At 44.1% G+C, this 22388-nt stretch overlaps 1 protein-coding gene across 1 annotated transcript in view; it reads left to right on the top strand.

Moving 5' to 3' along the window:
• The first annotated feature begins 2991 nt into the window (after window positions 1-2991).
• Window positions 2992-22388, top strand: part of LOC126177652 (chorion peroxidase-like) — a 262598-nt gene continuing 243201 nt past the window's right edge. The window contains exon 1 of the mRNA XM_049924471.1: window positions 2992-3144. Coding sequence (XP_049780428.1) covers window positions 3131-3144 — 14 coding nt within the window. The 5' untranslated portion in view covers window positions 2992-3130. The remainder of the gene's footprint in view (window positions 3145-22388) is intronic.

Raw genomic sequence — 22388 nt, 5'->3', positions numbered from 1 at the left:
TTTTATAGGCAGAACCCTTATAAGACTACGTGCACTACACTTGCAAGTTCACTTCTGAAGTACTGGTGCACATAATGGAACACTTTCTTGACAGGATTGGCGGAGGACATCGAAAAAATTCAAAGAAGGGCAGCTCGTTTTGTTTATTAACGCAGACTTGGGGAGAGAGTATCCCGGGTATGACAAGCAGGTTGGGGCGATAATAACTGAAACAAAGACTTTTTAGTCGCGGGAAGATCAAGTCAATAACGCTTTGGTCCAACTTGGTCCTTAGGCAAGCAATTATTCGGCTTGGTATTGATTGGTAGAGTTGTTGGATCTCCTCCATAGCGATATTCGATCTGGAATCTCATTAACTGCAGTAGAATTGTCTTCAGTGATTAGTCCCACTTCGAACTGAGCCCCGACGACCAGCGACAACTGGACATAAATTGGCACGATATCACTCAGGACGATATTCAACGAGTCCAAGCCGAATAACTGCTTGCATATAGGCCAGAAGTGGACCAACGAATTATTGACTTACTCAATTCATGAAGCTCTTTTTCTTGAATAAATCATCGTTTTGTACTGAAATTGTAATCAATTATTTGTCTGTATATGTACATCATATCTACACAGAAATAACGAAGTGCTTGTTTTTTTCCTGTTCGTTTTTCCCTCAAGTGCTATTCGAGAGTGTAACGATCGAGTAATGGTTCAAATGGTGCAAATGGCTCTGAGCACTATGGGACTTAACATCCATGGTCATCAGTCCCCTAGAACTTAGAACTACTTAAACCTAACTAACCTAAAGACAGCACACAACACCCAGTCATCACGGAGTAATGGTCAGAAAGTGGTTCTACGAACTCTCATCCCGTTTTACATTAGCGACTTTCTGGTCGATATCGAAGTGCGTGCGCCTGACGTGCCTTCGTGTAAATCAGCAACCACGTGACCCGACGAACATGCTGCACTCTGTGCCTGAGCAAAAGGAGGAGAATATGGCGGCATGTCCTAACGTCGAAAGTTTATCCGTTCTGGCCGAGTTCAGTCTCATTATAGAAATAAATTTTGCGCTATTGTCTCCATCTTAATCTTTATTGTGTTGTTTGCGTTACACAAGTTCCTGGCATCTTATCCTACTAATGTTCTCCTACAAGACAGGTGAAATACGTTTAACCAAAAAGTTTACGTGTTACAGAAAAAAGCCTACACAGTGGATAAATAAGAACGCAAATAGGTAATCATGAGTTAATGAAAACTAGTTCAACAGTGAAAAGGTCAGAATTACTTGACTGGAAAAATAATCTTCTGTGTTATTTGGTGCTTAGCAAGAAAACCAGACATAAAGGATAAAGCAGAAATGGAGCTATTTACTGCGTTCTAGATATTGTTTGGTGTGTTTGCAAGTACATATTTTCTCTAGCTTACAAATGTGTAGGTTCAGATATGTTTGGATGACACTTTTCCTATCCTTTCAGTTCTCGGGCGTGTAGAGAATTCACATCAAGGTGTTTGACAACATCCGCTACGAACTGTGCTTCGGTCATTAATAAATTGCTTGTTCCTATATTTTGTTTCTGTATTTAGATTTTTTCGTAAAAATTATACTCCCTCAGAACCTCATTACCAGAGTTCAGATATCAAACTGCACAGCAGACAGCTCTCAGAACACACGCAATTTTGGCGGTGACATGTAAAAGAAAGTTACCACTCCATGCAGACGAGACTAAGTACAGGACTAAAATCCCAGGGGCGCTGTAGCAGAGTCTCACGTCTAGATTATCTACGTCCACATCTACAGAGATACTCCGCAAATCACTGTGCGGTCCGTGGCGGAGTGTGCCCTGTACCACTACTAGTCGTTTCTTTTCCTGTACCACTTGCAGATAGAAAAAGGGAAAGTCGACTATCTGTATGACTCAGTATGAGCCCTAATTTCTAGTGTATTATCTTCGTGGTCCTTACGTACAGTGAGTTTTGGCGTCAGTAGGATCGTTCTGCAGTCAGGTTCACATGCCGCTTCTCTAAATTTTCTTAATGGTGTTCCTCAAGAAGAACGTCGCCTTCCCACCAGGGATTTCCATTGAGTTCGCAAAGCATCACCGTGGCACTTGTGTGCTTTTCGAAGCTACCGCTAGAAAATCAAGCAACACGCCTCTGAATTGCTTCGGTGTCTTTCTGTTGCGGATCCCAAATGCTAGAACAGTAGTCAAGAATAGATCACACTAGCGTCATATATGCGGTCTCCTTTACAGATGAACCGTACTTTCGTAAAACTCTCTCAATGAACCGAAATCGACCATTCGCCTTCCTACGACGATATTTACGTGCTCACTCCATCGCATATCGCTTTCAGCGTTACGCACAGATATTTCAAGGACGTGCCTGTGTCAAGAAAGACATTACTAACGCTGTATCAGAACATTACAGGTTCGTTTTTCCGACTCATCCTCATTAAACTACATTCTTCTACATTCAGATCTCGCTGCCATTCGTTACACCTACTGGAGATGTTGCTGAGTTACCCGTGTTCGACACCTTCCGCACAACAAAGCATCATCAGTAAACATCCACGGTTGTCAATTAAGATCAGATAGTCGATCGCGTAACAGGGCTGTAGGTGTGAATTGTAGGGTGGTGATTTAGATGAAAATACAGGCCTGAACGAACTGCGCCCGACGTCAAGAGAGCCGACAGTCAATCTTCGCTGTGTCGGTTTAAGACATGCTTCCGTCAGTTAGATACGCGTGCCACAGTTGGGTTCGACCCTGAGGAAATACGCGGACGTTACGGGGTCCGGCTGGCGAAGGCTGCCGCCGGCGCTGGCGGCTGCCCGCGCCCGGTCCACGACGTCAATCCCGGCTGGGTGAAAATGAAAGCGGCCCGCCGCCGGCGGCGCCGGTGCCGCCTCCGCGATCCGCGGCTGCGGCTGCGGCTGCGCCCCCCTCCGCCTCCCCCGCCCTTTCTGCACAGGGCCACGTTCGCGGGCCGCGACTCCCTTCACCGGCTCGCCTACCCGCGCGCCGACGGCTCGCTACAGTCTCGTCGCAGCCCCGGTGCGGAGTGTGTGCTAGACAGCTCGCGACGCGCAGCCCAGTACACAGCCAGAACGGGACTCTGAGACACGGACCAGCCAGCCAACATGTTACGGACGAGGTAGGTGGTCCTCACGTGCCTAACGGCCACTCAGCTGATCGCCAACCGGTCCGCGCGCGCTCCCGCGCCACACCACGCCGCACCAGCTGACCACTCTCGCTGCGGAGAGCGATCGCGTCGTCGCGAGGGAGAATTACAGTGCGGGAAAATGCGTACAGGCCGTACGAACGAGTGGTGCTAACCCCTACACCTGCATCTACTCCGTATTGTGCAAACCACTACGAAGTGCATGCCGGAGGGTGCTTCCTACTGTACCAGTTACTATCGCTTCTTCCTGTAATCTTGAGCTCACGAACCCTACGAGAGTGATAAATAAGAGGTTGTAATACAGATTTCTCACTTAAAGTTGGTTCTTGAAACATCGTAAGTGGACTGTCGAAGGCTAGTTTCCGTCTGTCTTCAAGCATCTACCATTTCACTTTTTTCAATATCACGGTGACGCTCTCCCACGGATCAACAAATCTGTCACTATACAATCTGCCCTTCTTTGTATACTTTTAATATAATAGGTTAGTCCTGTTTGATACGTGTCCCATACACCAAAGGAATATTCTAGGAATATTTTCCTAGTACACTACCAGAAAAAAACGAAGTCTGTCACCTGTTCTACCTACGACTGGGCCTGTGTGACGGTTGCATTACATATCCCTACAAAGTATTTGAAGTGTCCCGTTTCACGTTTCTGAATATTAACAGTAAGTTACCAATCTCTGAACCATTTACCAAGGTCTTACTGTCAGAGACAGCAAAGGACTTGGAAGAGCAGTTGAACGGAATGGATAGTGTGTTGAAGGGAGGATATAAGCTGAATATCAACAAAAGCAAAACGAGGATCATGGAATGTAGTCGAATTAAGTCGGGTGATGCTGAGGGAATTCGATTAGGAAATGAGACAGTTAAAGTAGTAAATGAGTTTTGCTATTTGGGGAGCAAAATAACTGATGATGGTCGAAGTGTAGAGGATATAAAATGTAAACTGGCAATGGCAAGGAAAGTGTTTCTGAAGAAGAGAAATTTGTTAACATCGAGTTAGGAAGTCGTTTCTCATAGTATTTGTATGGAGTGTAGCCATGTATGGAAGTGAAACATGAACGATAAATAGTTTGGACAAGAAGAGAATAGAAGCTTTCGAAATGTGGTGCTACAGAAGAACGCTGAAGATTAGATGGATAGATCACATAAGTAATGAGGAAATATTGTATAGCATTGGGGAGAAGAGAAGTTTGTGGCACAACTTGATTAGAAGAAAGGATCGGTCGGTAGGAGATGTTTTGAGGCATCAAGGGATCACCAGTTTAGTATTGAAGGGCAGCGTGGAGGGTAAAAATCGTAGAGGGAGACCAAGAGATGAATACACTAAGCAGGTTCAGAAGGATGTAGGTTGCAGTAGGTACTGGGAGATGAAGCAGCTTGCACAGGATAGAGTAGCGTGGAGAGTTTCATCAAACCAGTCTCAGGACTGAAGACCGCAACAACAACTGAATATTCATGCAACTTTTATCAGACAAGAACTTTATTACACCTAACTGCAACATGTGCGAAAATTCTGTGCTATTAAAACTGCCTGCTTGGTCATTAATTTACAATATAAATAGCAAGTGTCCCATAACGCTTCCCCGGCGCACACCTGAAATTACTTCCACGTCTGTCGACGACTCTCCATCCAGGATAACTTGCTGTGTCCTCCCTATCAACGAAATCCTCAATCCAAATTTCGCTTGATATTCCGTAAGGTTATAATCCGTACTGCGCTTTTATTTCCATCTACCAAAAATCCATAGTGTTCAAGCAATCTTGAAAAACATGTGAGGGCTGCTGATAAGCAGCTTAGCCTGTAAGAGCATCGTCAGTGAAAGACAAGTGTCCCCGTCTCACTATCAACATTATTTTGTCCATGGTCGGTCTTGTTGAACTCCGTGGCTGTTATTAATCATTGTTGAAAGAGAATCCAACCACAAACACTTGAACTTTGTTTTGGGATGTCATGTCCATCTTCAATTGGCTACACTCATTTTGTTGTACTATCCGATTCGTCAGTAGGATGTGGTCTCCTCCTGTACACATTGCAACATTTGAGTAGTTAGCGCCACATTATTTGCTGTGTGGATCCTGGCATAACATAGAAAAATGTGCTAAGTGCATGCAATTAATAACCTACAAAGTGAGTGAATTGGATGCACCTACATTTGTTCTATAATGAAACAAAACGCAGTTAACTAGGAAATATGAAAGTGCATTTAACTCACTGACTTTAGGTGTTATTAACTGGATGCACATTAGTATACAATTGTTATACAAGCTTTATATAAAATGGCGCTAACTACTCAAATATTATTCTTCAGCACACGAGCAGAAGAAATGCTGCCAACGAATCTTATACTGTAATAAAACAATCTGAAGATGGGCTGGTAGACCGAAACCTAGTAGACAGAAACTAGCCCTGGAGCAAAATAAAACTTTTCAAAGGTATTTGTGGCGAAATGCGTTCTCCACCAATAGTTCCTCGTAGTTTTGTCCTTCAGGAAACAATCGAAGTTCTTTAGTATTTGGATATCTAAGACTGTTTGTAGTACACTGCCGTGCAAAATATAAAGATGGTTTCCTTATAAAATAAGACACCCTCTTCGAAAACCTGGTATTACGTCTGCTAAATCAGCCCCGAAAACATCTCTATAGCAGCACAACAGAAGCAATTTCTTAGGCAAGGCGTAGACGTATTCACAATTGGCTTCCAATGGCTCTGAGCACTATGGGACTCAACATCTTAGGTCATAAGTCCCCTAGAACTTAGAACTACTTAAACCCAACTAACCTAAGGACATCACACACACCCATGCCCCAGGCAGGATTCGAACCTGCGACCGTAGCAGTCCAGCGGTTCCGGACTGCAGCGCCAGAACCGCTAGACCACCGCGGCCGGCTATTCACAATTGTTTGAGATACACTCAAATTATAGGTTCTCAAGGTTCTTTTATGGACTTGACGAGAAAACAGTAACATATTTCATTTCTTAGTTACAAATAGGAAAGACATACTGGCAGCGTCATGGGGCGTAGTGTGTAGAGTCACAGCCCGCGAAACTCAAGATTCCATCTTCGAGTACAATTGAAATTTGTCAGAAAATGAAAAGAATAAGTCTTCTATATTCAGATTTAAAGATTTCTATAAAACAGTTTACATATTTTAGGTGTACCATCTAGCCGATAAACAATTTTTTCATAAAAACAAAGTTCCCTTCGTGCCACTACTTGTAATTTTCTTTAATAATCACGTTGCTAGCTTCGACCAAGGTCAATCTTAGTCCTTCATTATCAACATTTAGCGATTGACTCCCATGGTATAACTGTTAGAAGGAAATCGATAATTAAGTATGATCGCTACGTTTTGAATGTTGTTTAATAGCGAGATATTGTTACAACAGTAATGGTCAACATCTCCACCTTTAACATTCTGAGAGACTAATTGTATCTGTCAACAAGAGACTGTCCGATTTAAGTAAACGTTTCTCAACTTCGGCCGATATTTTCAATAGCCGACGAAACGAATGTTGAGAGGTCTTCGACAATCTTCAGTGTTTTAACATACACTAAATTATTCACGTATATCCGTGGAAGGTATTGCATTAGTATCAAATTTTATGACCTTGCTGCGGCAAAAATAACTGAACGTTTCTGAGACATATATTTTTATCTAAAATTGTTTTGATGAATTCTGTTAATCACCTACGTGTGTAGCAGCAGTTCTACAATCTCGTTTGTTATGAATCTTTCAGTCTGCGTCTTCCACAAACGTAATTCGAGTAAGCTTGGACTCAAGGTCACTTTCGATGCTTGGAAGTGAGCCGACTTCTGGACTCATTTACGCGGTAAAAGTACTCTGTCGTCGACTAAAATAACTCTCGTTTGTTCGTATGGATGTTCTGGAAATGGGTTATGTCTCGTGTAAATATCGATAAAAAATGCATATCAGTCTTTACTCCTGGAATAACTGATGTATTTCAAGATTTACAGAATTCCCCATAACATGCGTCAATTTGCGTATTTTAATTTTTTCTTTCATCTCGTGAAGTGAATTATTCAGTTGGTGTGTTCTTATTCGATTATGGAAACTCACGGACAGGACTTCACGAAACATCTCACGTAAGAATTGCGAAACTGCGCGTTGTTTCGTACTACTGAAGTCAACGCACGCCAGTGAAGTTTCTGTGTGCTTTTGTCGTTGCATTAAACAGTGTTGTTATGAAACGAGTTGAGGACTACGAAGGAGGACATTAATTTTGAAACGTACCTCGTAACCACGGTGCGAAACGAGGCCAGAAGCCAACGTCTTTCTTACTGTGTCAACACTGGCTGCAGTTCTAGGTTACTGAGGACAAAGGTCTTTACTATTAGAATAAAAGTTACGGAATACAAGTAAAATTATGTTTCTGTTAGTGCTTCGACTAATTCTATCGTTCAGAAAGCGTCTTTTTGCCGAACAACACGAACGATGCACTTTTAAATAAGTATTTTAAATACGAATTTTGGCGTCTTGTCAAACTTATCATGTGGTTATATATCAGTGAGACATCATAACATCAACAGACGCGGAGAACACGGTTCGTTGTACCGGATCGAATGCTAGGGTCCGCCGCTCATGGTCTCGCGGTAGCGTTCTCGCTTCCCGAGCACGGGGTCCCGGGTTCGATTCCCGGCGGGGTCAGGGATTTTCACCTGCCTCGAGATGACTGGGTGTTTGTGTTGTCCTCATCATTTCATCATCATCCAGGAAAGTGGCGAAATTGGACTGAGCAAAGATTGGATAATTGTACGGGCGCTGATAACCACGCAGTTGAGCGCCCCACAAACCAAACATCATCATCATCATCATCATCGAATGCTAGGCATGCTTAGACTTCTCAGCAAAATGAGAAAATATTATTTCGATAAAAAGGACATCAACGATAAAGAAATGAGTTATTGCGAATTGTCACCTAACGTTTGCTATGGAGTTAGGAGTTTGGAATAAGCAACAACGGCAGGTGTTGTCCCCAAGTGGGGGAAGGGAGTAACCTGAATAAGGCCTTGGTGTTTCAGGTTGAAACTAAGACGCTCAGCGAGCTTCGGGAGTACAGTCGCATACGTTTCAATTGGAGCTGCTTTTGTGTGTTGCATCAATCTCAAATGGTTCAAATGGCTCTGAGCACTATGGGACTTAACATCTGAGGTCATCAGTCCCCTAGAACTTAGAACTACTTAAACTAAGCTAAGGACATCACACACATCCATGCCCGAGGCAGGATTCGAACCTGCGACCGTAGCGGTCGCGCGGTTCCAGACTGAAGCGCCTAGAACCGCTTGGCCACACCGGCCGGCCATCAATCTCATACATGGTATTTTCACCTGAATTATTAAGTGACATTTAATACTCAAAATTCCGCAGTACATCATTCGAACTTTAAGCTTACTAATGAATATCATTGACACTCAGAGGAGTTGTGTACCTACATGTTGAAGTAAAATAAATCAATGATGTGAAACTTCACTGTTGTCTCTGCAGACAGGAGAAGAAAATTCACACGTATCATTTGCACAACTGAGTTGGGGGTGTAATGTGTGCCAAATTATGTAACAATCTTGCTATCCGTTGAGGGTTGTTATTACCCGTCATGAACGCGAAATTATTTTCAAGAAGAAAAGTGTGACTATATTGGGTCCATACATTGTTGTAGTAGCTATTGCGTGTCAACCTTTGAACGTACTGTGAAAAATCGAGGTTTTTCCAAATGATAGGTTGGTGATTCTGTTCTTATTGATCGTTAAAATCTCCGCCTTACGTTGTTCCATCGTGCTCTGCATACCGTGTTATCCTCGCACTCGTTTTTACTAAGTAAGCGCAAAATGCAAAATCACTGAAGAAAAGTATTTTTCACATTGATTTCTTACAAACACTAACTTCTCACAAGTAAACGAGTTATATTTCTCAGAGGTACAATGTTGGCCGCATACAATATAACTCACATATTTTTTTGTTGCCAGTAGAAAACCATCTTATTTAATTGTTGCAATTTTGATGGAGCCGAGAAGTGTGCTCTCGTATTCTGCCATAGTTGTTTACCTGCGTACTTCCTCTTATTTCCACCGAGAGCAGATGATCAGGATTTCGAATAAAATGCGAACTCAGTGTTTCTCATGAGTGAAGTCTGCAGCTCGTGGTCTAGTGGCTAGCGTTGCTACCCCTGGGTCACGGGGTTTCGGGTTCGATTCCCGGCTGGGTTGAGCATTTTCTCTGACCGGGGACTGGGTTTTTGTGTTGTCTTCATCATCATCATCATCATCATCATTATCATTCGCGACAGTGGCTAGATTGGACTGTGTAAAAAATTGGACTGTGAAAATATTGGTACGGACGCTGATGACCGCGCTGTTGAGCGCCCCATAAACCAAATATCATTGAGTGATCACTCGTCAAAAGTTAGGGGAAGATATTTTTGTATCGTGCCACTCAATACAAATAGGCTGACACCTCTGGGCCCCTTCAGCAATTTTGATGTGAAGCAGAAAACAAAACAAAGAAAGGTTGAAGAAATCACACCGTGAGTAATAAAAAAAAAACAATGGTTTCGTGGTATTGACGTTCAGCAACTGTAGAAGACCACAGACAAGTGGATATCATTGCTGAGTTGCTGCGAAGTGTAACCAGCAACGGAGGCTCAAAATGGCTCTGAGCACTATGGGACTTCATCTGTGGTCATCAGTCCCCTAGAACTTAGAAACACTTAAACCTAACTAACCTAAGGACATCACACACATCCATGCCCGAGGCATCACCGTAGCAGTCGCGCGGTTCCGGACTGAGCGCCTGGAACCGCTCGGCCACCGCGGCCGGCACAACGGAGGCAAAAGCTGTTAATATTCATTGCTGTCACGCTGCACGCTGTCGGTTCCACATGAAACAAGACAGACGGTAAGATGAAGGCAAATCTATGGTATTCCGACTGCGAGGTAGAGTCGTCTTCCGTCGGCTGAGAAGGCCTGCCCATCTTCTCGCGACAGACGCCACTGCATCGTCGTTCGCCTTGGGGCTTGCATGCATCTCGTGCCGTAGAAAGCAGTGACGCAAAGTTTTCCCAGCAGTTCATCAAAGCGCCAGCGGCGATGCCTTTCGTAAACACACCGCTGTTGGCACACGTGGCTTGTTCGAGTGGACTCTGTAGATGCACGCTGGCCGCTATTCCTGTCCAAATGTCAGTGTTCAGTCAGGATAATACGGCCGTTTCCCGGAATCTGTAAGACGTTCGCTTGACGAATTTCTACATGTTTCTAAGTATGTAAACGGGTTCAGGGAGTTTCACATCTGTGTTACTAGTTTTAAGGAAACTACCGGCGCGGGTGGACGTAGTAGGCTTTCAGACACTGAAACAAGAGCATTGAAATGTTAGTCCGACTATCCAAATTTAGATTTTTTGCAATGTCATGGTATTAAGGTGAATGCTCGAATGAATGCCTATCTTAGTGTGCGGCTGAGGTAGTATTTATTTATTTACTTCTTTTCTTCAACAATTATTGAAAAGAATGTTGCTGAAATTGGAACCAGTGATGCGAGACTAGTATCTGTCAAAGCGGAGGAATCTTTGTGACCATCTGTCCTGCAACTATACCACTGTGAAATGCCACTTGGAAGTAAGAATCTCCACGGTTGCCTTTTTCCGTGTCACAACTACAGACAGCACATTCTTTATTAATGTGTAATGAAGTTCTCAAGAAATCTCGTTACGCAAACAACACTATCACAGACAAAAAAAGGTCGAAACATTACTACGATGTTATATGTGTAATTAAAAATTAAAAATGGGTGTTTGTAGATTGTCGGTGTTGTAGTTTCAAAATCCCGATCAGTCAATAAAGGTGGCGTTATCTTCTCCCTAGGAAGATATCTGGGCAAACTGTTAAACCGCAAAAGATGTTCTTCAACATCTTCATGATAGCTATTGATTTGCCCCATATATAACACTTCTTTGGCTCCTCATGTGATAAAGTAAATCAAGTACTTTTTTTTTAAATATTTCCTTCCAAAGTACTATGAAAATGGTTTGACTTCTGAACACGATATCAGTGTACTGCTACCATGCAGTACTAAGTTCACCGAGCGAGGTGGCGCAGTTGCTAGCACACTGGACTCGCATTCGGGAGGATGACGGTTCAGTCCTGCATCCGGCCATCCTGATTTAGGTTTTCCGTGATTTCCCTAAATCACTCCAGGCAAATGCCGGGATGGTTCTTTTGAAAGGGCACGGCCGACTTCCTTCTCCGTCCTTCCCTAATCCGATGAGACCGATGACCTCGCTGTTTGGTCTCTTCCCCCAAACCAACCAACCAGTACTAAGTTCATAGCCATTACAGGTGTAGCTCTATAGCATGGAAAAGGACTATCAGCGTACAGTATACAGTAAACAGATAATCTCTGTCATGGCAACAGGAGCCGGCCGCCACACAATGACAGTCATAAAAAAACACCGGCTTCTGTAAAGAGAAACAGACCTGAAATGCCGAAAAAATTGTTTTGATCTATGTATCGTTTTCAACAACATTAATTTCAGTTTCCTCTTCCCTCCTTGGCAAAAGTGGGAAGTATCAACAATTCAGATTTACTGTAGTTACGATTTAAGGCCATAAAAAGGCCATCACCAATGACATAAAATTACGGTTATGCACACTCATATTAACGGACTTTTGAACTGTTTCTTGGGAACTACTCTAGTGGTATAGCTGCAAGTCTGAGTATGACACAGCTTCTAGTGTACATAAACAGCACGCGCTATGCCGATGTGGGTCTATCCAAAGTCCATTTGCAACGTAACTCCGTATGTGTCATAAGCACAAACGGGAAGACGGGATTCGTGGCAGTTTAGCAGTGAGTGTAGCGTTACACAACGCAGCCTAACGGTGTACAGAGCGGCTATTTGCATTTCTTGAGGTGCAGCACTTGTTCCGTGAAGCTGCCCAGTTAACAGAGAACCGCATCTCTCTTCGAAAATATGTAAACTGCTAAAGCAAACATTCCAGCAGTCGCTTGGCGTTACAGAGAGAAATCAAGGGGATCAAATTCTGTACGGTGGGTCCAATGTATGGCAAGCGAATTATATTGTTTCGTTGCCATGAGCAACGGTAAGAAAATTTACAAGCAAGTTGAATAGATACGCCATGTACACATAAGGTAAGGTGTGAGATTAGGAGCAAACTTGGAGAGTTACCTGGGAAAATTTATGAGACGGCTTCATTGATGATTGTGACTGAGAACGCTCCAGCGAGTTTAAGTTTCGTAGTTTATAAAAGCCACTTAAAACTAGGTAACAACAACTTAGTAACGAATGAGAGTCCTTTCCTTAAGGACTGTTGAGGCACAAAATCACTGTACGTGATGGAGAGGCTTATGACGAAATACATAGAAAACATTCAGAACAAAGGACTGAAATGGATTTGAGCTTCTCGTCATTAACTTTGTCACGTCTTCGTAATCAACGCATATTCCTTCTGTATGTAACTGTGTCTAGCATGTAACGAATTCTTGGTGAATCGTGCAGGACAATAACTCATCTTACATTTTTAAAAAGAAAATAGGCTTCTCTGAAGATAACTTAAGCTCTGCTCTTCTCGTAACAAGACCACTGTCGCAACCATTAGCACATCTTGCCCGATTTTGCTCGCCACTACAGGCTTGTCGGCAATAGAGAAAAAAATACTGAGGCAATATTCCGGTTAGCTAGTGGGTGTGGTCCTTTCCTTCAGTAACAGACTGGGTGCGGCAGCAGCCGGTAAAAGGGAATTTCTCGCGCGGGGCAGTAACCTCTATCCTGCTAAATGCCTAACACTTACAGCTGGTCTCGGTAACAGTAGCTGTATTCTATATTCTGGCTGTCTGTTATCTGTTTATCTTGATGACTTGTTTACGAAGCCGGCCACTGTGGCAGGCGGTTCTAGGCGCTTCAGTCCGGAACCGCGCTGCTGCTGCGGTCGCGGGTTCGAATCCTGCCTCGGGCATTGATGTGTGAGATGTCCTTAGGCTAGTTAGGTTTAAGTAGTTCTAAGTCTAGGGGACTGATGACCTCAGATGTTAAGTCCCATACTGCTTAGAGCCATTTGAACCATTTGTTTACGAAAACATATAGTGGGAGGAGAAGTGTCGGTGTGTACTCCGACGTCCTTGCCGAAATTTATCAAATCATTTTGTGTATAACGTCGCGTCGTAGAATAAAATGTCATCTGAGGATTTGGTTGAGTTTCAGTAATCTTCTACCAGGCGCCGATCTTGTAGGTTCGGAGTCCAGAAGATAACTATTGAAATTCAATGAAAACGTCGGCTCTCACGTACTTTTTAAAACAGACCAGTTCTTCCCAGCGGTGAATTCGCAGTATTTCGTGCTAAATTTCTAACTAAATTAGACTGCGGGAGACCATAAATCTGCTGTCTCCAGATGATGCAACGCAGTCCACGGAATTACGGCTGACAGCATTCATTACTTGTGCTGCCAAGACTTTGCAGAAAGTATTGCCCCCAACCTACCATTAATCCAACAGAAGCTTTGGAACTCAGCATGCGAACATAATATTTCTGTGTTTGGGCTATCTGACTACAACTTGAAGTGATGTACAGAATATATTGTGAGCGCCCAAAACTTGCAAGCACTCTGATGAATTTATATTTATTTAAAAAGGTTATTCCTTTACGCTGGCTCGCATGAAAGGATTAGCTTCAGAATATTATTGGGTCAGCAAATAATATTCCTTTCAGTCTATATTTCATGTATTTACTTTTCTGGACGTGTTCTTCTCTTGATGTAACTAAACAAAAATTCACTTAACGGAGATGGAAAATAGTTTCTTATTGGTGTTCCACCAACCATACCGAGCGTGTTAACGTAACAACACAGCTATTACTGCACATTTAAATAACAAATTGGGTTTGTATGCTTCTCAAACTGATACATTAAATACAAGATACCCTTCTTTTAATTTTCTAAAAATAAATAGCTTAATTGTTCAGCTTCTTTCGATTTCTACTGCACCTTACTTCTTGGTTTGATTCATGATATCTTAGCTGTTATCAGCCTACATTTTCTAGACGCAAGTTGCGCTATGTCCTCCAAAGAACTTTTGGCTAGGTGAACAATCCATAATTCTGTTACCATTAGAAGTATTTAAATTAACATAGTTGCAAAATTACGGGTCACTCGTTATCGTGTCACAGCAACTCATTCTACTATATGCTTCATTTCTTCAATAGGACCCAAGACCTGTGAAGATTTTTCCGTTTTCGCTGGAGATTTTCGCTGGAGAAGCAGTTGTCAATATAATCAGTCGAATGACTTATGTTTCTGCGAACATGACAAGTACCGCTTTTGAAAAAAAAAGCAGTCGTAGTTGAAGGGAACGACACTAACTTCCTAAAACGTTCTTCCTCAAATCAATGTAAATCTACCACTAGCATCACTATAATGTTGACTGTAGAGTTCAAGTACCAAAAGCTATGTTGGGAAGTAACTATGTTCACGTTATGATTAAAAGGGCAAGCGTCAAACGCAAAACGCACTACTATACCACGCATTTTCCCTCCATCAGAAATATGGCAAGCTATAAACATATGAAGAGTACTCATTGCCAGTAAAAGCTATGTTCATGAAGAAAGAAACAACGAAAAACTACTTGCTGACTATCACTAAGGGGAATTGCCGCAAAGTTTGGGTCGCTAACATATTCGGAAAGATCGGTTTTTAAGTCTCAACAATGTATCTACTTTAGATTTGCTGTAATTATCCTTAATCACTATAGGCGAGTGGCCGAAACTGTTTCCTTGGAAAGCAAAACTACCATTCCTGTCGAAGTCTGAGGTTCATTCCGCCTCGGCTTTCGAAGACAGTTACAATGCAGTAACATTTATATCTTTGGGTAGCACGTTCATCATCTGTGAACAAGACTTCGTCGATGAAAGGAATTCTTTACAGAAAGCACCTATTGTTCCGCAATTACGCCAGAATCGACAGCCAGTCTGCCTCACGTCTTCGGTAATCCCGCCAGACTAGCTACTGATGAACTGATGCGCGATAGGGATGGAATCTCTTTGTATGCAAAATGCGAGATGTGTTAGACTCATACTGAAGAAGCAATTCCACCTTTTCCTAAGATAATGCACAACTGTAAACAACGTCAGATTTATTTTGTGTGTTCACTACCTGCATACTGATAACTTCTTTGTAGCAGTCCACTGTCTGTCCAAGATCAGTTTTCCACAGCACGTACAGTTACGATACACATTCCCTTTCAGTGTATTGCACATTAAAACGAACTGTTCCTGATGTGTACCTGCTGCATTCTTACAAAATAATGACATTCAGACGTTCGTTCTTTATGTATAAGATGTAGCATAATATCAGTGCACGCGAAACATAAAAAAGGCAATACTCTGTTCTCCCTCCAAATTGTTTAATACACTAATTTTCTCGCCATTGTCATTAACTTTCGAATGGCGCGATGCGGCTTCTCTTTACGAACACCACGCCGCACAGACTGCGGTGCGAAAGAACATTCCGTCAAATTAGTTCTCAAAACAAAACGCTGAGTCTCGAGGACTACATTTCCCTGAAATTAAGTGTAGAACTCTGGAAGTGACACGTAGTTGAATCTAACTTCTTAAAAATTCGCATTTGATTTGAAGACAATATTTTGATATTGCTTTTGCGGTTGTTTAGAAAACTATGGCAATAAGTGTCATACTATTTTGTGAGCACCTTGCTGGAGTTTATCTGAGCGAAAGTAGTTATGAAGATGTTTTAGATTGTCACAGTCATTTCGTGTCTCTTAGCAGAAAAAGTAATTATCGTCAGCTGAATATACAGTAATGGACCTCACCAGAAGATTAGCGTTCAACGACCAGTGACGGCAAGGTTATTAGAGACGTAACGTAAGATCGGGTAGGAGAAATGCTGTGAGAGGAAGCCGGTCACGTCTTTTCTCGCGGAGCCATCTCCGCATTTGCCATAACCTACTTAGACAATCATCGGAAAATCTCAACCTGGATAGCAGAACGGTGATTTGAGTTCCGCTCCTTCTGAATATCAATCCCACGAACAGTTCGCCACTCCGCTCGGTGAACAGTAACTTCGACTGATTCATGTCCTAGTGTTTATTACTACATACTTAAAAACGTTTTGCGTCAACTCGGTTCCGAGGTCCGGAACCTGTACAGAAAATTGGAATAGAGATCAACATATACATCATGTCCGCCATTTTTAATGCTCATGAAAACCACACATTGCACGTTGTACCACCATACAACCAGACCTTCAGAGATGGTGGTCCAGACTGCTGCACAGACCTATACCTCTAATACCCAGTAGCATGTCCTCTTGCATTGATGCAGGCCTGTATTCGTCGTGGCATACTGCCCACAAGCTCATCAAGGCACTGTTGGACCAGATTGTCCCAGGCCTCAACGGCGATTCGGCGTATACCCCTCAAAGTGGTTGGTGGGTCACGTCGTCCATTAACAGCCCTTTTCAATCTATCCCAGGCATGTTCGACAGGGTTCATGTCTGGAGAACATGCTAGCTACTCTAGTCGAGCGAGTGCCGGCCGCTGTGGCCGAGCGGTTCTAGGAGCTTCAGTCCGGCACGGCGCTGCTGCTACGGTCGCATGTTCGAATCCTGCCTCGGGCATGGATGTGTGTGATGTCCTTAGGTTAGTTAGGTTTAAGTAGTTCTAAGTCTATGGGAATGATGACCTCAGATGTTAAGTCCCATAGTGCTTACAGAAATTTGAACAATTTTGTAGTCGAGCGATGTCGTTATGCTGAAGGAAGTCTTTCACAAGATGTGCACTATGGGGGGTGCGAATTGTCCTCCATGAAGACGAATACCTCCCCAATATGCTCCTGATATGGTTGCACTATCGGTCGGCGGATAGCAGTCACGTATCGTAGAGCCATTACGGCGCCTTCTATAACCACCAGCGACGTACGTCGGCCCCACATAATGCCATCCCAAAACAGCAGGGAACCTTCACTTTGCTGCACTCGGTGGACAGTGTGTTGCTGCACTCGGTGGACAGTGTGTCTAAGGTGTTCAGTCTGACAGGGTTGCCTCCAAACACGTCTCCAAAGATTGTCTGGTTGAAGACACATGCGACATTCATCGGTGAAGAGAATGTGATGCTGAACGGTCCGTTCGGCATGTTGTTGGGCCCATCTGTACCGCGCTACATGGTGTTGTTTTTGCAAAGATGGACCTCGTCATGGACGTATGGGAGTGAAGTTGCGCATCACGCATCCTGTTGCGCACAGTTTGAGTCGTAACATGACGTCCCCCTGTGGCTGCACGAAAAGTATTATTCAACATGGTGGCGTTGCTGTCAGGGTTCTTCCGAGCAATAATTTGTAGGTAGCGGCCATCCACTGCAGTAGTAGCCCTTGGGCAGTCTGAGCGAGGCATGTCATCGAGAGTTCCTGTCTCTCTGTATCTCCTTCATGTCCGAACAACATCGCTTTGGTTCACTCTGAAAAGCCTGGACACTTCACTTGTTGAGAGCCTTCCTGGCATAAAGTAAGAATGCGGACGCGATGGAACCGCGGTATTGACCGTCCAAGCATGGCTGAACTACAGACAACACGAGCCGTGTACCCCCTTCCTGGTGGAATGACTGGAACTGATCGGCTGTCGGATCCCCTACATCTAATAGTCGCTGGTCATACGTGGTTGTTTACATCTTTGGGCGGGTTTAGTGACATCTCTGAACAGTCAAAGGGACTGTGTCTGTGATACAGTACACACAGTCAACGTCTATGTACAGGAGTTCTGGGAACCGGGGTGATGCAAAAGTTTTTTTGATGTGTGTTAAACGCTACATGAGCGTATAAAATTTGCTTGGTTTTCGAGTTTGTCAGAGAATGATGATTCTACAGTACATCTTCGTCTCAGGGGCCGGCCTCAAATTGGGACATGGAATTGACTTTTTTCCACTTTAGCCGTTTTCGTTAACTCTGCTCCTTAGTTCCGACTTAAAAATCCCTTTTCCAATTTCTATCAACGTTAAGGTGCCACAGACATCAAAATGTTAGAAAATTCACCGCGAGTCGCTACTGTTTGTGATGGCTTAAAAATTATACAGCAAAATTTATAAACCATCACGAATTGTAGCACCTCACCTGAAACCCCAGAGGTTTGCATGCGTATAGTACTATGATCTTGGCAAACACTCGAAAATGACTTTTTACGTCTAATCTAATGTGACTAAGAAGACAACCTAAGCGGGAAAAACGTCACCTACGTTCAGTGGTTCAAATGACTCTGAGCACTATGGGACTTAACATCTATGGTCATCAGTCCTCTAGAACTTAGAACTACTTAAACCTAACTAACCTAAGGACATCACACAACACCCAGTCATCACGAGGCAGAGAATATCCCTGACCCCGCCGGGAATCGAACCCGGGAACCCGGGCGTGGGAAGCGAGAACGCTACCGCACGACCACGAGCTGCGGACTACGTTCAGTGTACAGTACCTTCATTGCGCCTGAAACTGTAACAAAAAAATCCCTCTCGATCAGGATATTTTTACTACCTCTGTTCTTACGTCAGGGTGCATGGTTGCTAGTGGTACACCAATCTTTGTAGACTTGCTGGACAGTACTCGTTGGGAGACCAACAAATGTGGCATGTCCATACATGGTAGGTCCTTTCTGCCATTCTGTCCCGCCCCTCGTCGATTTGTCTTAAGGCGCGTACACATGGCCAACGAACGATAGAGACAGGATTCGGCCGAACATTGGCCGCCAATGCATTCTCGTTCGGACACAGAAAACAAATGGCTTCGGGCGAAGGGATTCGGTTATGTGGAATCGCAGCTGGCTCTCACAACTTGCCGACGTTGCTTCCGTTTTGTTATTGTTATAAAGTAGCGTTTTGATTACAACTTCGCCGGTCGATGTTATGATGGAAGAAGAGCGTCTAGCGGTCGTCGCACGTGCAGTACTTATTTTACTGCAAGAAGCTGATTCTCAGAAAAAGGAGAAGAAGAAACGAGACTGGTGTACGACCTATCCCTTACAAAGTAGGGTGCAGTATGGTGGGACAAAATTAATGTCTCATATTAAAGCTGAATTAAAAGTGGACAATTTCATAACTTTTTCCCTGATGGAATTCATCTTTAACGTTGTAGGCAGTAAAGTTTCTAAAGATATTACCTCTTTCAGGTGAGTTGTGCCTGTAGGACAAAGTTAATAGTTACCCCCAATTTTATTTGTTTCTCTTCGTCGTTCAAGGCTAAAAGATGTCAGTAAAGATACCACTTTCTTTTTCACACTTTGCTTATTACTTTTTAACAGCTGTCTTATTTCTCTCCAAGCGCCTACTCTTTTCAGTTTGTTTTTGTAATCGCAGTTCGTAGGGGCCTATAAAAACTTCCGGTCCCGATAAGACTCTAGCGCTTTAATGTTCTCTCCATATTCCACTCTAAACTGAAATATTTTAAACAGAGTAAATACACACCATTAGCGAGAACGGGCATTGTCCGCAAGGGAAATAGCGAGTGTTTAAATTAAGTTTTTCGGATCAGCCACAAATCTCACTTGGTAGGTTTCATTGACTAGTTTCGCTATTTATTTTAACAGCTAGTTACGGTACTTAAACTGTAAATTACAGCGTTTATAATGATACTCTTGTAAAATTAAAGAGCGAAACCGGTCAATAAAACATACCAAGTGCGACATGTGGCTATCCTGAATAACTTAAATACACGGTCGGTCTAGAGACAAAACAACAAACATTTGATCCAGAGCCCACATTAGGAGAGGGTTCCACTACCAGCCAACTGCCAACGCTTTCATGTTACCGGCAGCAGCCCGAACCATTCACTTTGCTGACTGAGTTTTGCCGCCCGTACACACTAAGCAAACCTCGGCCAACGAAGCGCTTGACTAACGTTCGCTGGCCTAGTGTATACATGCCTTTACAGCGATGATTGCAATCAAGCGACCAGCACACTACATCACTGACTCGACGTAATGCTGGAGGGTCATAAGACCACTTGGTAGCATTTGCACACCATATACAAGTGCCTAAAAGCGACCAGTGTTTTCAAGTCGCTTACAAAAATTTCGTTCGGTGACGTTACTTTTAGTTTCCTTTGCTTCGATATAAAGCAGAGCTACGGTTGCCGCCGCGAGATTAAGTTTGCACCGGGTGAACAGTCTCGGCAGCGGCGGTACCGTGTTGTGCGACTTTCGTCTGCAGGAAGCCAAGCGTGGCGAGGCGCGAGACGGGGTCAGTGGCGGCAACGATCCATTAGGCGCGCCGCCGCACCGACCTCCGGGCGGGGTGACGAGGCACAACCGAGACCTACACCGAGGCAGACAGGGTGTCCCCTAAAGTCCTGAGTCCTCTATCTGACAGGAACACCCACAACGTTTTCTCTACAGTGAACCTCGTTACTTTCTTCGACGTGTACATAACGAAAAAGTTTTTTCAGCGCTCGCCTACTACGTAAGTAATGAAATATGAATGAATCCGTCTTTTACGTCAGCGTCATTAGCCTCTATCTCGGAATTTAAGGCTCGCGGAGGGAAATCTGCAAAGTCCTTAGGGCAAGAAGGAAGGACACAAAATTAGGGGCCGGCCGGAGTGGCCGAGCGGTTCTAGGCGCTACAGTCTGGAACTGCGCGACCACTACGGTCGCAGGTTCGAATCCTGCCTCGGGCACGGATGTGTGTGATGTCGTTAGGTTAGTTAGGTTTAAGTAGTTCTGAATTCTAGGGGACTGATGACCTCAGCAGTTAAGTCCCATAGTGCTCAGAGCCATTTGAACCATTTGAACCAAAATTAGGATTTGACGTTTCGCCGACAACAAGGACAACAGAGACGGAGCACAAGCTCTGAATGACTGAAGGTAGGGGAAGTAAATCAGTCATGTCACTTCAAAGGCACGCAACGCCCTTACCGCAGTGGATACACCGGTTCCTGTGAGATTACCGAAGTTACGCGCTGCAGGGCGTGGTAGGCACTGGGATGGGTGACCCTCCAGCCGCCATGCGCTGTTGCCATTTTTCAGGGTGCCAAGTGAGGAGTTACTCGACCGAATAGTAGCGGCTTCGGTCAAGAATACCATCATTACCACCGGGAGGGCGGTGTGCTGACCCCACGCCCCTCCTATCCGCATCTCCCTCTGAGGATGACACAGCGGTCGGATAGTCCAGATGGGCCACTTGTCGCCTGTCGGCGGAGTGGTTATTTCAAAGGCAACATCCCAGTATTTTCCAGGAGCGATACAGGGAAATCTCGGAAATCCAAAAGGTCGGACGCGAATTTGAACCGTCGTCCCGAATGCCAGTCCAGTGTTCCGCTAACCACTGCGTCACCTCAGTCGGTGCCTTATCGTAGGAATTGTACACAGAGGTGAAAAAAAAACGTGCGATAGAGGTATGCACATATTCAGATGACAGTAGTATAGCGTACACAAGGAATAAAAGAGCAGTGCATGGCGGAGCTGTCATTTTCCCTCAAGTAATTCATGTGAAAATGTGTCCGACGTGGTTGTGGCCTACAAGACGGGCACTAACAGGCTTTGAACGCGGAATGGCTGTCGGAGGTAGCAGACACATGAGACACTCCATTTCGGAAATCGTTAGGGAATTCAGTACACCGAAATCACAGTATAAAGAGTGTTCCGAAAATACCAAATTTCAGGCATTAACACAGCTAACGGCTTTCACTTAACGACCGAAAGCAGAGTTGTCAGTGCTAACAGACGAGCAACACTGCGTGAAATACCCGCAGAAATCAATGTGGGACGTACGACGAACGTAACCGTTAGGACAGTGCGACGAAATTTGTTGTTAATGGGCTATGGAAGCAGACGACCGACGCGAACGCCTTTGCTAATAGCACGACATCGCCTTGAGGACTACTTGACCGTATCGGTTGGACCCTAGACGACTGGAAAGCTCTGGTCTGCTCAATGAGCCCCGATATCGATTGGTAACATCTGATGGTGGGGTTCGAGTGTGGCGCAGACGCCACGAAGCCGTGGACCCAACTTATCAACAAGACACTGTGCAAGCTGGTGCTGGCTCCACAGTGGTATGGGCTGTGTTTATATGGAACGGACTGGATCCTCTAGTCCAACTGCAAAATGGTTCAAATGGCTCTGAGCTCTATGGGACTTAACTTCTGAGGTCATCAGTCCTCTAGACTTAGAACTACTTAAACCTAGCTAACCTA

Source organism: Schistocerca cancellata, chromosome 1 (assembly GCF_023864275.1).
Source record: "Schistocerca cancellata isolate TAMUIC-IGC-003103 chromosome 1, iqSchCanc2.1, whole genome shotgun sequence".
Lineage (NCBI taxonomy): Eukaryota > Metazoa > Arthropoda > Insecta > Orthoptera > Acrididae > Schistocerca > Schistocerca cancellata.
Note: the sequence above shows the minus strand (reverse complement) of the source record. Positions and strands in the feature narration are given on the sequence as shown.